The 16,575-nt window shown below is 39.4% G+C and overlaps 1 protein-coding gene across 1 annotated transcript in view; it reads left to right on the plus strand.

Annotated features, from left to right (window-relative positions):
* CTNNA2 (catenin alpha 2) overlaps positions 1–16,575 on the plus strand; it is a 976,906-nt gene that overhangs the window by 909,679 nt on the left and 50,652 nt on the right. The window contains exons 14-15 of the mRNA XM_087823861.1: positions 8,213–8,326; positions 16,308–16,489. Coding sequence (XP_087679987.1) covers positions 8,213–8,326; positions 16,308–16,489 — 296 coding nt within the window. The remainder of the gene's footprint in view (positions 1–8,212; positions 8,327–16,307; positions 16,490–16,575) is intronic.

Raw genomic sequence — 16,575 nt, forward strand, 5'->3', positions numbered from 1 at the left:
AAAATCCTTGTCAGGGTGACCAGTGAGCATCGAAACCAACATTCCCTCAAACACTGCAAAACGATGGCAACCAAATAGTTCCTTTTCTGTATGGGGTCGCTCAGATAGTTCACGAAGCACCTGCAATGTATTATTCTTTCTGTGGCCAATAATACCTAGTCCTTTGAGGATTTCTTTCATGGCATTAATTGTCCCCCAAATTCTGGTATCTTTGAAGTCATTACATCTACGTGTGGCCCATCCTCATGTATCCAGAGGACAACATGGTGCTTCCAGGGTGGCCTGAGCAGGTGGAGTGGACCATCTCCGAAGGCGCTCTCCTCCCTCTTTATTGACATCCATGCTTCTCCTAAAACATCTACCAAACTTCACTTGGGAGCACAAATAGTATCTTCTGACCTTTTCATCTTTAAGTAAGCTTGCCCGTTCTTATGTTATATATGTCTTTTTAAACTAATAATGCCATGATCAATTCAGAGCGCTCAGAGCGTTGCATAAGTTGTATGAGACAATACTAATTATACTTAACAATGTAGAGTCCAAGTTTGGAACTTGGAGACTGTCAGATACATTTCCTGTTCTTCTAACATGCCCATTTACCATCTTTTTTTTTTTTCTCCTTTATTTTTTTCTTCTTTATTTTTTTCTTTCTCAAGGTATTTACAGTCTGGCTTTATTTTTTTTAAATGGGGGTGACACTGGTTAATAAAATTATATAGGTGTCAGGTATATAATTCTACAGTACAGCATCTGCATAGTATATTGTATGTTCACCACCCCAAGTCGAGTCTCCTTCCCTCACCATTTTACCCTCTCCTATCCTCCCTCCGCTCCCCCTTCCCTCTGACAATCACCATACTATTGTCTGTGTCTATGACTCTTTTTTTTTCTTTGCTTAATCCCTTCACCCATCTCACTCAGCCCCCACCCTCCGTCCTGTTAGCTGTCAAGTGTCTTCTCTGTATCCAAGAGTCTGTCTCCACTTTAATTTTGTTCATGAGATTCCACACATAAGTGAAGTCATATGGTGCTTGTCTTTCTCTGATTGGCTTACACTTAGCGTAATAATCTCCAGGTCCATCAATGCTGTCACAAAAGGTAAGATTTCCTTCTTTTATACAACTGAGTATAAATGTACCACAACTTTTTATCTACTCATGTAGTGATGGAAACTTGGAAGGCTTCTAAATCTTGGCTGTTGTAAATAACACTGTAATGAACATAGGGGTGCATATATTCTTTCCGATCAGTGTTTCAGGTTTCTTTGGATAAATTCCCAGAAGTGGAATCACTGGGTCATAAGGCAGCTCCACCTTACTGTAGTCTTTTAAGACCTGGCTCAAATCATCTTTCCCCAAATTTTCTCCCTCAAAAATACCCTATCCTTGAACTACCTCTAACTGTTTTGCTTGTGATAGTATTTACTATGCTATTTCCTCGTAGGTCTCTTACCTTCTTAAGACTGTGAAAGTTTGGAAAGCAACAGCTGTCCTTTTATTTTCCCTTCACTGTGGTGCATTGTCTGGCATAGGGCTTAATACTATGTATGTGGGGGGCAGGGGACAGGTACCTCAGCAGAGAGGAAGGTGACAGAGAAAATATAGGAGAACTGGAGGAGAAGGGAAGATAGCCTTTTAAGATGGCAACAAATTAGATCATTTTTCTCATTACATACTAACATGTAAAATAAACTAACAGACCATGAGTTATGTTTTCAGTGCATTTGGCACTAAATCCTACTATAATCCTCAAGACATATTCCCTCTTTTGCCATTTTTCTGCTTTGTTACCCTTTACATTTCTGTGACAACCATTCATCTGCGAGGCCGAGGAAATTTATAGCCATCATTCATTTATTCATTGATGATCTGTAAGAAAACATAATTTTCGATAAAATGCCGTGTCCCCTTTGCATGAAGTGTCTGTCATTCCTCCATCTCGACATTTCCAGTGATTTGATCAGATGGATTTCACACCACGTAAAACTGAGGAAGAGTGAAATGTACAGCATGTACAAATTGTTATTTTTAAACTCCTTCTCCATTTAGCACCCAAATGGCTTCGTTTTGTACTTAATTTCTTGGTTTGCTTTTGAGTGTAATGATTAAGTGTACTGGGAGGAAACTATTTCATTGTACTGAGTCAGGAAGAAAGGCAGGAAGACAAGTAGAGCTGCTCTTTTCCCAGAAAAACTGGCTGTGCCTCCATCTCACCCAAAACATTGGTTATACTTTGGGGGGGAAAATCTTTTCCCCCCAAAAAAACAACTAAATGCAGAAAGGGCCTTGAAGGGTAAATTCTCCATACTTTGCCTTTCAGCAATCAATACATATTTCATGGTGATTAGCGCCCCAGACCAGCTCCAGACAGCAGCCTGAAGTAAAGAAAACTTGCCCTTCCTGAATTACAACCTCACCATCTGCGACCTTACTTCTCTCTTGTAAAAGTCTACTCTGCCTCTCTTCCATGAGGTTATTTTTCTGTTTGCTTCTTGCTGAGACTTCCTGGTGATCTATCAGCTACATAGGAATTTTCTCATGACTTCAGCATGGTAGTTTCAAACACTAATATGAAAATCTGGCACGCCAACGTGCATTTGATTCTTACCCTTTGCAGCAGTTACAGTCTATAACGGTGCTGTGAATGCTGGGTTAGAGAATATGGAAATGTCTGTGAATAACTACAGAAGTGCTTACTTTGGGGATGCAAAGAAGCTTTGAGTGGAAAAATTCACAAGTAAGTCATCTACAAATAGTGAGGAGCCCATGTATATTTAAGACAGAAGGAGTTAAACACTTAATATTGGGAGTTAAAATAAGTGACTAGGAGTAGACAGTGACGATGATATCTTGGAGTTAGGATATCTGTATTTAACAGTAGTTGCTTCTCATAAGAATGAACATGAAAATAATCTCTAATGATAGCTATACACTAAGCTAATTGGAACCCATTAATTTGGTTATGTGTGAAACAACAGGGCCTAGGACAGGGTTCAGATAAAGGTCTGTAACTTTGTATTTCCCAAACTGTGCATGAGTGGACCCTGGAGCATTGCAAGATATTTAAATGTCCAGGGAAAAACACAGAAATCTCTTCAATACTGTGTGAAATATTAGCTGAAGATACTTCTCAGTTTAAATGCCAGATTTGTTCATTCCTTTGGGTGACGTCATATATTCGTGATACTGGGTTTCTGGTAGTTGGGGATAAAAATCGAGTTCAATGGATGTAGCTGTATTCCTAAGTTTGAGAAGTCATACAATGTGTAACAGACTTGAAGTTGTTAGGTCCAATTAACTTAATCCATTTTTTATTGCTTAATCAACAGAACTATTAGGTTTGTGGGGTTGTTTTGGTGGTGTTTACTTATTTAGCCTAAAGTTGCCATGAAAAGTTACTGAGGCAATGAGAGTGCTTGAAGCAATAAAGTTTGGGAATCTATTGCTTAAATATTTGGGGATTACTGTTACGCTAATTTCCTTCTCTACCCCTCAGTTTCCTTATGTGCAAATGGGGACAAATATTAGCACAACTGTAGAGCACTTGCATAGATCTGGCCCTTAGTGGGTGCCCCAAAAATATTTTCTTCACCCTGCTGGATGAGTTTATCTTTATACAATTAATTAATACAAATAGAACTCATTGAAGAAGTCAACAATACTATCAAAATTTCAGGGATTGGAGTCAGAGTGTTTTTCATAGATGGAAAATAAAGGATTGAAAAGACTATAGAAATAATTTATGAGACAAAATTGATCTACCTATTACAGATTGCTATTATTGAGTTAATCAACCCATAAGTTAACCTAGTATTGTTTTCTTAATTAGAAATAATTTAGTATGATTCATTTTAAATGGTTAGTTGCTCTTGGCCCCACTGTTGGAGGTACCCTGAATATAGAGAGCAGCAGAAGTCCCTATCCTCCAAGAATTCACATTCCTTTGGTGGGCGACAGATAACAAACAGATGTGATATGCCAGTTAATGTGTCATGAAGAAAACCAAGGCAGTATAAAGGAGATAGAGCATAGGATGGGTGTGGGTTTTATGAAGGGCGGTCACTGGGTAACATTTGAGAAGAAAATAAGCCATGAAGGCATTAAAGAAAGTGTGTTCCAGGCAGAGGGGATGGCACATGTGTGGCCTGAGGACCACATTGCATGAGATGGGAACCATTGAAGGGTTCTGAGCAGGAGAATGACGTGACCTGACTTAGACCTTAGAGGAATCACCCTGGCTATACTGGTGAGAATAGAAAGTGTAGGGCAAGGGCAGAGAAAAGGAGATCTGTTAGGAGGCCTCCATAGTAATACAGGATAGAGATGCCAGTGGCCAGTTGTGCTTGACTGGGCTGGGGAAATCCTGTTCTATATTGGTTTTAGGGAATATTTAATTCTGTTTTTGAGCTTCCAATCCATTCCAGTGTTATAGAGCTCTGTTGGGAAATCTTTCTTCATGCATCTCTCAAGCTTTCCTGTTATAGTTGCCAACCTATGTCCTCATCATCCTGCTCCAATGAAACTCATATACATCTGAGCCTTTTCTTTAAATGGTCCTTAATACATTTTTCACATGTACTCTAAATCCTTCAGCCTTTTTCTCATTTTGCTTCTCTACAAAAGCTGTTGTGGAGGAGAGTGGGCATTTGATTGAGGACCAGTGGCAGGTAGAGTGATCCTGTTCTGTAACCGATGTGTGGTGTGATCATGGGCAAGTCAGATGAGCTTCTTGGGCCTTTGTAATAGGCACAAGTCTATCTCACAGACTCTTAGAGGGGAGAGATTTTAGAGGCCAAATACTTGAATTGTGCCATTTTACTGGTAAGACCCACTTTCACAATAATGATATAAGTCTGATTATCTCTGGACCCATTTGTAGTTCCTCACCATTTTCCATGTCTCTTTTAATTTGTGAAGGTCCTTAACCAATCAAAAATAACACTCATATGTTTAAAAAATAATAATTAAAAAATAACCTCATGAGTAGGCTATTTAGCAAACTGCACATGCACAGAACTATTTATATGGGTGGCTTGGATAGGTTTGCCGCATGGTTATGGTACAAGAATATATTTTAATTTCATCCATTTGCCTGGTGGTATTTGTGATGGTTAAAAGCATGGGCTCGGGAACCCTCAACTTGCTAGGTGTGACACCTTGGAAAGTTGACTCAAATGTGAGCCTGCTTACACATAAACCTATAAAATAGGGATTGATTTATTTTAATAGGTTGTTGTAAGGAATAAATCCTTTAGCCTATCCCATATGGGTGGTAAAAAAAAATTGCTAATATCATCATTGTTGTTGTTCTTAGGTGTATATTTTATTAAACATAATTATCACTTACTACTTTTATTCACTTTTATAATTTACAAAGCATTGTTATATATATTTGATTCTAGAATCCTGTGAGTCAGGACAATTGTCCATTATTAATCTCCTTTATGCATGAGGAGACAGGGGCAGAAATGCTCTGACTTGCCAAAGGCACACAGCCTATGAGTGGTCGAGTTAGGACAAAAGCACCTAGCTGTCCTGGGTCCACATCCAAGGGATTTCTTTCTTCATGTTCTAGCTCTCTGTTTTGGTTCCTGAGCCATAGCCACATGAATAAAAGCTCATCATTAGCCTTGGGCTGGCAGGCTGTGTTTGTCATTGATTTATCTACTAAACACATAGATCACTGAAATGCTTGCACATAATACTACAGACACTGTCTCATTCGTTTTCTGTTCATTGAGGTTTTCCATTTTACTTTGCTCTCTCCTTTTCAAAAACAACTGATGAGAAGTGCGTGCAGTCTTGTGATCTCATCTGTCAGCAGAATTTACCAACTCGCTGTAATTGTTCCGAGGTGCATTCCAGAAGAGTGAGAATGACCAGAGATTACAGCCTCTGTCCACAACGTTGACACCCTGCTCTTTGACCCAGGTTTTGCCCACCTGACCCCTGCTTCAGTTAATAGAACATGGAAACAGAATTTCTCTCTTCCCTCTTCCTTTTACTGTTCCTGTAAAAGAGCTTTGGGCATCCATAGGTGACTAACTATGAACAAGGCTGATGGTGAGGGAAGGAAAATGTGAGGGGTGTGCCAAAGCTTGGGAAAGCACATGGCATGATGTGATTTGGGCATGAAGGACCCTATTTTATGCCTGTCCGACCAATCTCAAGGCTTCATCAATAACCACACCTGATTAATTACATGGAGGTAGCCAGAGAAACCCGCAGAATAAAAATGTGCCCTTATGGATGGGGAATGACAACTGCATCAGTACTGCTTGTGGTCCATGCCTTCCTTTTGTAGGACAGGGCCCTGGGAGGCAGTGCTGCTGTGTGCCAAGAGGCAGTTTGTGGGTGACATCACCTCTAAGGCTAGTGCCGCCTGAGCTAGGAACCTCACACTACTGCATTGTTTGCCCCCCATGCACCATCCTTGCCAGCTCTTGAGTTCATCCTCTTAGAATGAACAGAGCATGACAGTTTAGTCAACATGCTTCCAACTGCTGGACTTAGAAGCCTTATAGAAGGTATAACCTTTCACACCTCAGTTTTGTTATCTGTAAAATGAAGAAAATTGTGTCTACAATGTAGGGCTGTTAAGAAAACTGAGTGCAAAGCACTTAGGGCTTTCTATGTGCCTATCACAGTTTTCTCTAAGTGCATGTTACCTATTGTCATTCAAGATGGGAGGGTGTTTTATTTCTGGATTTATGAATTCATTTGTACCTTTTCTCTTGACTTTACATATTGAACAGAATGTCATCTAACTCTACTCACTTTAAAGCCATTCCATGCTTTCACTTCTTGCCTGACTTGTAATGTGAAAAAACACAAAAAAACAAAACAACTTATGAAGAGCAGCATGTTTGGAGTTAGACACTTTTGGGTGCTTGGGTCTAGATGCTAGTTCTGTTATTAGCTGTTCATAGGCATTTGGGCACGTTGCTTAACTTCTCAGAATCATAGTTTTCTCATCTCTGAGTGGACATGAGATCTCTCTATCACTTAAAGCATAGCAGCCACATCAAAGCAAATACATATATAATGGACTTTGTTGGGATTTGGTATTATGATTAGATGGTTCAACAGCCAGGGGACACAGAATGCCTAGATCTTGCTTTGGCACAGAGACTATGGTTCTGCTTGGAGTCTCCAAGCTTATTTTATTGTGCTATACTGAGCTAAATGGATACTATGTATGGAAGAGTTATTTAATCCTCAGTGGGAATGCAGTAGTTGGCTGCTTCATTATAGAAAATGTTTGAATTAGTTTCAAAATCCCAGGTAATAATGATGCAAACCTTTTTTAAATGCTCGCTATGTACCAGACACTCTACACAGAGTATATTACTTAATCTGCACAACAATCATAGGTAGCTACTGTTACCAACACCAATTCAGACTTGGAAACCAAAGCTAAGAGGATTTTCCATGGTCACATAGGGGTTCATATTTAGGCATTCTTGACTCTAGAGTCTATAGTTGTAACCTGTGTACTAAAGAGCTTAGTGACCTCATCAGGCCTGGAAATGATCAATCCTTTTTGGGCTTGTTGAGACTAACAGAGAGCTGGAATACAGCATAAGAGACATTACAGAAGAAACATAAGTTTAACTTTTGTTGTTGATGGTGATTTTCCATTTTAGAATATATTTGAATGGGTGGAGATAACACAAATATATTCTTAAAAAAGTGTGTCAGCCCTAGCGGGTTTTGCTCAGTGGTTAGAGCTTCGGCCAGCGGACTGAAGGGTCCTGGGTTCGATTTCAGCCAAGGGCATGTACCTCGGTTGCAGGCTCAATCCCTGGCCCCGTTTGGGATGAGTTCAGGAGGCAACCAATTGATGTGTCTCTCTCACATCAATGTCTCTCCCCCCCCCCCACACACACACACTCTCTGAAAAGCAATGGAAAAAATATTTTCGGGTGGGGATTTAAAAAACACACAAAACGTGTCATGTAAAGAATTAGACATGCTTCATCTACAGAAGGAAGTAATAAACAAAATGCAGTTTTAAAAAAAGAGAGAAATTAGGGCAGTTTTATTTTTCTGACTCCATTTTAGCCAATACCTGCCCACATAACCCCCTATATATGATCCCCTGCAAACTCTTTTCTGAGGGCTACTTAGCTTTTGCAGTGATGAAGTGTATGGATGGTGGTAAAGGTTATCAATTTTAAAATATGAGTTTTCTCTTTCCTCTGTATCTCTAGACTCCAGAAGAACTAGAGGATGATTCTGACTTTGAGCAAGAGGATTATGACGTGCGCAGTAGGACAAGTGTTCAGACGGAGGACGACCAGCTCATCGCAGGGCAGAGTGCACGGGTGAGTGGACACTCAGGACTTTGGTTCGTTGCACAGAGACTGCATTCACAAAATTGGTTTGAAGGAATTTCCAATTATCAGGGACTTGGAGCCCCAGATTCATGGCTCCAAAATTGGTGCTCTCACCTGGGGTTGTTTATAGTGACTCTAATTTTACACAATGGAAATTACCGCCACTGCATCTGAGTCCTTTTAACTCAGTTCTCTCTCCATCACTTGAAAAATAGCAAACACTTATGTGTATAGTGGGTTTGGTTGGACATGAGGGTTATGATTAGATGATCCAACAGCCAGGGGACCCAAGGTGTCCAGATCTTGCATTGGCACAGACACCTTGGTTCTATGTGAAGTCTCCGAGCTTGTTAACCACCCAAGAGGCAATGAAAAATGGAGAATCAGAGTACTATTTGTTACTGGCTGGGCTGGCATTGCTTCATACTCTGGCTGAGGATATCAAATAAGACTACACCTTTTGAAATTGGTTCGAGACCATCAGAGAAGAGAGCTTTTTTACCCCAGTACCTACCTATGGCCAGGGCAGTGGCCCCTAGGTCTGTCTGCCATGTGATAGAAAAATATATTACAGAGGCATACTAGAAATATGCCAGTTTATTGCATGGAGGAAGCAAAGAAAGATGACTTCTCTGGCTCACATTTGAACACTCCTCAACACTTTGTGACACTGTCCACCAACGCGAGTGTTTCAGAGAGGATCCTGGAATCTGACCAATCTGATTAGCTGTATCTCCTTGAGGGTAGATGCAAGTAGTCAAGACAGGTGGCAGGAGATGAAATACCTGGGGTTTGCAAAGGAGGATATGTTCTCCTACCTTTCCATAGGGTAAAAACGAGTTATTATAATATAGCTGAGAATTAGATATTGTAGTTTCCTGTTAGATGTAACTTAAAAAGTATCAGTCAGAAGCATGAGGTTGAGAAAGAGGTGATGATTTAGGATATGGGTTAGGAAACTCCAGAAAGCTGACACTGGCTTAGGAATTGGGATGAAGGAAGAAATAGAATTTGGTGTTATGATGAATCATAAAATCTTTGCACATAAAACCCAAGTTCTCTTTTGTGCTTCATGTCCTAATAGTCTCATCCAACAACTAAATAATCCAGAAGATATAGATGGATATTTTGACATTGATAGGGGAAATGAGAGGGTCAAAGCCAGAATGTTAAGGATGCATTAGCTTTCATTTCAGACAGACTTGGTTTTGAATTTAAAGGTTAGAGTGAGGAACATGCTTTGTTACATGTTGCTTAATTTCTCTGAGCTTCAATTCTGTCATCTGTAAAATGTGAATAATAAACTTGTTAGAATTCTTTTAGGGTTTTAATTAATGTTTGTAAAATAATAAGGATAATACCTGATATGTATGAAGTGCTCAGTAAAGGATGACCCTGAAAAATGTTATCCTTTGGAAGAGAGAGGTCTTCTGATCACAGGCTGGTGACAGTAGAAAAGCACACAAAACAGTAGGAAGCCCCCTACTTTGAAAATTTCTTGTAGACTATTTAATCCTGCCTCAAATGTTGAAACTTGGGAAGATCATGAGCTGAGAGTCTTTTGAGCCTAGTTGGCATGACACTAAACTAATTCATCAACCAAGTCATTCATCTTCAAAATTAAGTAAAACCAGCATTTTCACATCAATGACAAAGGGCAAGTTTGAGTAATTCATCCAAACTCTAATCAGTTCAAAGTCTATTTGATTGATTGCAACTCAGTATTGATACATCCTGGTAACCATTGACCTGTTTAAGACCAAGGCATACTGTACAACTCTTCTAATCACCATCTGTCAAAATAACATGATCAGTCCGACATTTTACAAGGAAGAACAAAGTCCCATTGTACTTCCATTTCATGCATCTTACTTACATGAGACATCAAGTCAGTTATGGGTAGGAACAAAAGTCAGATTGTGCCTATCTACATCAGTTATTTCTTCACCCAACAGATGAAAAGACAACAGACTTTTTTGAAAGAATTTCATCATGAATTCTGAACATGGTCCTGGATAGTAAGAGCAAAGTAGTGCCATAATCCAGCACTTGCCCATTTGTCTTTGAGATCCATCTTGTGCTCTGTGTGATTAACTTGCAGCAGAGAGCGTTAGTTATTGAGTCAGCCTACTTTAGCCTGTAATTAGATGATGACAAATCAGAGACATAGAATTAAGGCTGTAAGTTGGAAATAAGAAGGCACATTGAATTGCTGAGATGACAGATGGTTGAACTTTTGACCAGAGAAGTGTGTTAACTTGGTCAAAATTGTGAAGGAGGCAGAAGTTGTTTTTGACAGAGGCAGTTGCTCTTTCCAGCAGCCAGCCCTCCCCTGGTAATGGCTTTATTTTGTGTTCTCATTCAGACATTCTTCTCTGAAATGTTAAATTAATCTAAAAGGAGGTCAAGGTGGAAATAAGGCTTTTAGTACCCACTCCAACATTGCTCTCAACTTCTGAAATTAGAGTATTTATTTCGTTTATGAGTCTGATGCTTCCCTACAACATTTTATGAAAGGGAGAGAGAGAGAGAGAGAATGAAAGAATGAGAAAGATCATACCCTAGTCTAGTTAAATATAGAAGTGAGCAGACCTTGACATGACATCTTAGAAACTCTTTTTTAATAGGTTGTTATAACTAACATTGGTCAGCAACAACTCTTGGGCATTTAACCATGGTGATAGAATATATTATTTGGAGTCACGCAGACTTGATTTTAAATATATGAGCTTGACCATGCTTTGTGACTTAGGGGCTACTTTCTTAACCTCTTCATGCCTCATCCCTTTGCTTATATAGAGCATCCTACCTTGTAATGTCACTAGGAGAACTGCGTGATAAAATGTATCACAAGGCTTGTCATATAATGTTAAGTTGATGAAGATGATGATGATGCTTGTAACTTGAGGTAGTCATTCTTTAGAAGATTGACCAGATAGTTTACCCTGAAAGCTAGCTGATTTAGGCAATCACGAAAATTTTTACTTGAATTAATGGGACAATTGCTTCTATTTTTCAATTAATTTTACAGCCTGACACTGGTAAAAGTCAGAGGACCCACTCCTAACTCATTATAGTTATTGTCCGCTTTCAATCCAAGTGTATAGAAATGGGTGCATTGAGTTTTAGCCCTTTTATTCATTATTTACACACATTCTTCTACTTGAAGTCTTAACGTTAGACTCTTGCTCTGTGTTTAAGAAACCAATTTCAGTTTGGAGGCCCATAGACTTCAAAAGTCTTTTTTTTTTTTTTTTTTTTTTGAGATTGGAAAAATAAGTATATGAAAAGCTCCTTGAGATTTAGATTGAAGAAAAAGTCCTGGGATGAGTGGTTGTTGGCTTGGATCAGTGATTTGTACTTTTATTTAAAAAGTAGAGTTTAGCCCAGCAGGCATGGCTCAGTGGTTGAGCGTTGACGTATGAATCAGGAGGTAACAGTTCAATTCCCGGTCAGGGCACATGCCCAGGTTTTGAGCTCCATCCCCAGTAGGGGGCATGCAAGAGGCAGATGACTCTCATCATTGATGTTCCTATCTCTCCCTCTCCCTTCCTTTCTCTGAAATCAATAAAAACATATTTTTTAAAATGAGTAGAGTTTGGCCCAGCTGTAGTGGCTCAGTCAGTTGGCTGAGCATCATTCTGTGAACTGAAAGGTTACTGGTTCAGTTTCCAGTCAGAGTACATACCTGGGTTGCAGGTTGGATCCCTGGTTGGGGCGCATATGAAAGGCAACCGATCAATGTTTATTTCTCTCTCTCTCTCTCTCTCAGCATATCCCCAGGTAAGAATTAAAAATATATATATATAAAAAGTAGAGTTTATAACAATCACAAAAATGATGGTTGGCTGTTCAGAGAAAAAGCTGGGAACCTGAGATGAGGGGGCTGGAAACTTTGTGGATTCAAATTTCTGATGCCACAGATATGCCCCTCCCTGACCCCCCCCCCCCCCAATCAACCACATCAACAATATGGAGACATGTGCTTGGCTACTGTGAACAGAAGCAGCAGAAACACAGCCCGCCCCATTCCTTTAGTTTGAGGGAATGAACAATTGCATGTTATTTATTTTGTTTTTAATTCAATTTCAGTATAACCAGCCTCTAATTATTTTTTCTAGCCAGAATGGCCTTTAATGTGTTAACATTTCAAACTGCTGAGTTACATTGATAAGACCTAATTAAAACTGATATGTTGAATTTTAATCTGATTAACTTGCAAATTTTATAGTTTGTGATCTACTGTTTATAGATAACCTTTTTTTAAATTCCAGTTTCAGAAAAGGTCAATTATGAATTTTTAAAAGCAAGAGCATTTTTTTAAATATTTAGGAAAAAAGACTTTGACTCATCAATAGCTACATGTACAGAAGCTTATATAATGATCCTTGCACCCAAGTCACACAACATTAAGTGTATTATTCGGGTTAAGCACCCCAGAGTCAAAGTAACATTTCCTTTGCAGATCTGCCCTGAAGGGGCCAGTTTTTCTTCAGAATCGCGCCCTTAGAAAATGTTCCGGTAACTTCTGTTGATCTATGTTGATGCAGTAAGTGGAAAAACATTTAGGCAGTCAATCAAAAGATATTTATTGAGTTTCTGTATTGAATGTTGAGGCCTCTACCCTAAGGAAGCTTAGAAGTCAGAGGTAGGGCATTAATATGAATTAGAGAGACGAGCAAGGCAATTGATATTCAAATGCTAAACTGCACAGTTGAAACTCAAGTGATACAGTTCACAGAAGTGTAAACCATTCAGAACACAAATTAACCCTTTGGGGATAGCAGGAGATCCATTGCTGTGCATCTGGGGATTAAATGTAGAGTCTGGGTGTCTGTGGGGTAGGTTTACAGATTCTTTTACAGAGAAGTATGTAGTGAATGCTTGTATGATACTGGTTGGGACTTGTGAGATCCCAGTAAAATATGATTATTGATTTTGTGTATGGAGGACAAGTTAATCTAGGACAGCTTTAGATCATCCAAACCTATCTCAAATGCATCCTAATAGCTCTCTCGCCATCAGTACAATATTGCATATGTGAGTTTATGATGAGCTCTTGTGTTTATTAAACACTGTTTTAAATAGTTTTTAAAAACTTTCAATGTTTTCAAAATGTATTTTAAAATACTTTAACGATAATATTTGTACCTATAATATAAATATAAATATATAATATAAATATTAACTATAATATTTGTAACTATAATACTTGTAACTATAAGTAATCTGACTATTTAAATATGGATTATAACTTGTATATATACACATATACTCTCATACCTATACACATACGTACATACATTATGTACACACTCAGACATGTACTATTCATATAATCACATACGTGCGTGCATGGATGTTAGCAAATTTGGCTGGATGTTAGTAAGGTGTAGCATCCAGGCAGCTGCTACATTTATGCAAATCAGACAGACACCCCTTACCGTGGGCAGATGAACCCTCATCTGTAAGATGCTCAGCCTGGTGGACAGTGCTAGTGATTTCAGTGACGCTTGTCCCATTGAGCTGTGCAGTGTCAAACCTGTGTGGTCATGCATGGTGGTTCAGTTAAGTACGGTGTTAGCTGACTTGGGTTTGAATCCTATTTATACAGCCTTTTAGTTGTATAATATTGAGAATTTAACTTCTATGGGCCTTGGTATCATCATTAATAATATAGGGGTAATAATAGCAGGAATCTTGTAGAATGATTAAGTAGATTAAGGGTTTTTTTGACATGTAAGCTTCTCAGCACAGTACCCAGTACGTGTATGCCTGGGTTTCATGTCAATCTTCTATTTATAGACAGTCATGCCAGACTCTGGGCCCGTTCCTTCCCTTTGAAGGTAACTAAATAATAAGTTATAGGGGTAGCTGGCAAGGAAAATTGATACAGAAATGATGTTAATGTTAACAATAATCTCACACATGCTTAATTTCATTTTTGTCAGATAAAACACTTAACATATTTATTTGATTTTCTGTCCACCATACCATTTTGTGGTCATTGTTTACTATTCTTACGCTATATCTGAAGATGTTAAAGATATAACCCAGTAGCAATGAGGTCTTAATCCAAGTCAGGGACAGAGCCTGGCTGACGTGAGTTTTTCTGAGTTTATGTCCACTGATATTTCCATTAGACATCAGCTACCTCTCCTTCAAACAATTCACTCTCATTGGGGTTAGCTTTACAATTTAGGAAGCAGTTGTTCCTGTTTGTTTACTTGTCCTTTGCAAAAGTTGTAGGTCCCTCAAATCATGCTTACTTGGCCTCTCTTCTGGAGAAGGCTTGTATCCCAGGACTAAAAGGATCCTAGGGCTGGTATTCAGACACTCCTTCGGTGAAGCAAGTTGCTCACAGTTCTGTGAGGATGCAATGAGGTGATGTCAGACATTTCACTGAGGGCCTGCTACATAAATAGTGCTTCACAAATACAGGTGATTCTCTTTATTGGTGGTACTTATGTTCTATAGTTACCGTGAACACTTAATTAGCAATACTGAATTATTGTTCCTAGAGGAAATACAGGATTAGGTTCCTGAGAGCTGCTAGTCTCAACACTTTCTTCAATCATATATAATCTTGTTTAATGAATGTTTCTATTTAGATATTTTATCATTATGATTCACTTACACTGAACTCACATGGCCAAGAGCTCTATAACTCAGGCCTGATTGAAACTCATCTAATACACATGCCTTCTCCATAGGGCACATCACAAACTTCTATTTTTTTAATTGATTTTAGAGAGGAAGGAGGAGAGAGAGAGAAATATTAGTTGGTTGCCTCCCGCATGTGCACCAACCGAGGATCAAACCCACAGCCTGGTCATGTACCCTGATAGGAATCAAACCTGCCACTCTTTGGTGTACGGGACCATGCTCCAACCAACTGAGCCACACTGGCCAGGGTACATCACAATCTTCTTGTGCTTAGGGATACTAGGCCGCACTCACACTATGCTTGGGGGCCACGTTATACATCAAAATCGCCAACAAAAAGTACAAAGTTGTGGAAAAATGTGGAACTAAATAATATAGGGCAGAAGGGACACTTGTTTATAGTATAAATGCTGAAACAAGAAGATGGAGAATCCCTTCTTCAACCTCATCTGGGAACATGCACATCAAGAGCTTCGTTTTATTTTATTAGCTCTGGGCATGTCTATGAATGGCTGTGAAAGCACAAGTACTGATTTGGGGTTGTAAGTAAATTTTAGATAGGTAAATTTGAAAATAAAGAATCCATGAAAAATTAGAACTCACTCTAGTTGTTTCTCTTCTATGTTCCCTTACCGAGCAACTATTAAAATCAACCTTTGCTTCCTAATCCTGTATTTTAACCCATCCCAATATCTTTATCTACACACTCATAGGCTCTACAGGGAGCCTTGGTCATACCAGGATTTCCATAGAGGTGGTGGAGCAGGCCTGGGAATACGTGTGCCACCCCTGAAATGCCCCAGGGAGGGGATTTTTATTTGGCATCTAACCACAGATTTCTTAATTAACACACAGAAAGTCTCCCACCCCACTTAGATGCTCCGATGGTGTTTAAAATTCCTTAGCGACAGAAGGCCTATTTCCTTTTTTCCCTTCTCAGAACAGATTTCAGTGTTGAAAGAGGTACATTCTTTTATCTGGTAAAAGTTTCCTGAGACCAAATATAAAAATTGTCAAGAATAGATTCTTTTGAACAAACATATGTCATCAAAGCGACAGAAGTTCTGTTGCTGTGGATGTATGTGTACCTTTGGATCTCTGTATTTTTTGTATGTGGGAGGGGGGCTGGGGAATTTGGGGACCTCATCAGATGTCTGTGCTTTGCCTTCCCTGGGATGGAGGAAACGTACTTTCCAGAATGGAGGGACAGCCTATAGGCTGTGACATTAACTGGAGGCAGAGACAACCGGCTGTCTGTACGTCCTTTGTCACCATTAGTCACGCTTCTCTGTAACCCACACAGGCCATCATGGCGCAACTACCGCAGGAGGAAAAGGCAAAGATAGCCGAGCAGGTGGAGATATTCCACCAAGAGAAAAGCAAGCTGGATGCCGAGGTGGCCAAGTGGGATGACAGCGGCAATGATATCATTGTGCTGGCCAAGCAGATGTGCATGATCATGATGGAAATGACAGACTTCACAAGGTGAGGCCCAGAGACAGACCGGTGAAGGTTTCCTCATCAGTCCCAGAAGCAGAACGGTGTATTAGCTGGCGAAAGCTTGCTGAAAA

The sequence above is a fragment of the Miniopterus natalensis genome, chromosome 13 (assembly GCF_054644295.1).
Source record: "Miniopterus natalensis isolate mMinNat1 chromosome 13, mMinNat1.hap1, whole genome shotgun sequence".
Lineage (NCBI taxonomy): Eukaryota > Metazoa > Chordata > Mammalia > Chiroptera > Miniopteridae > Miniopterus > Miniopterus natalensis.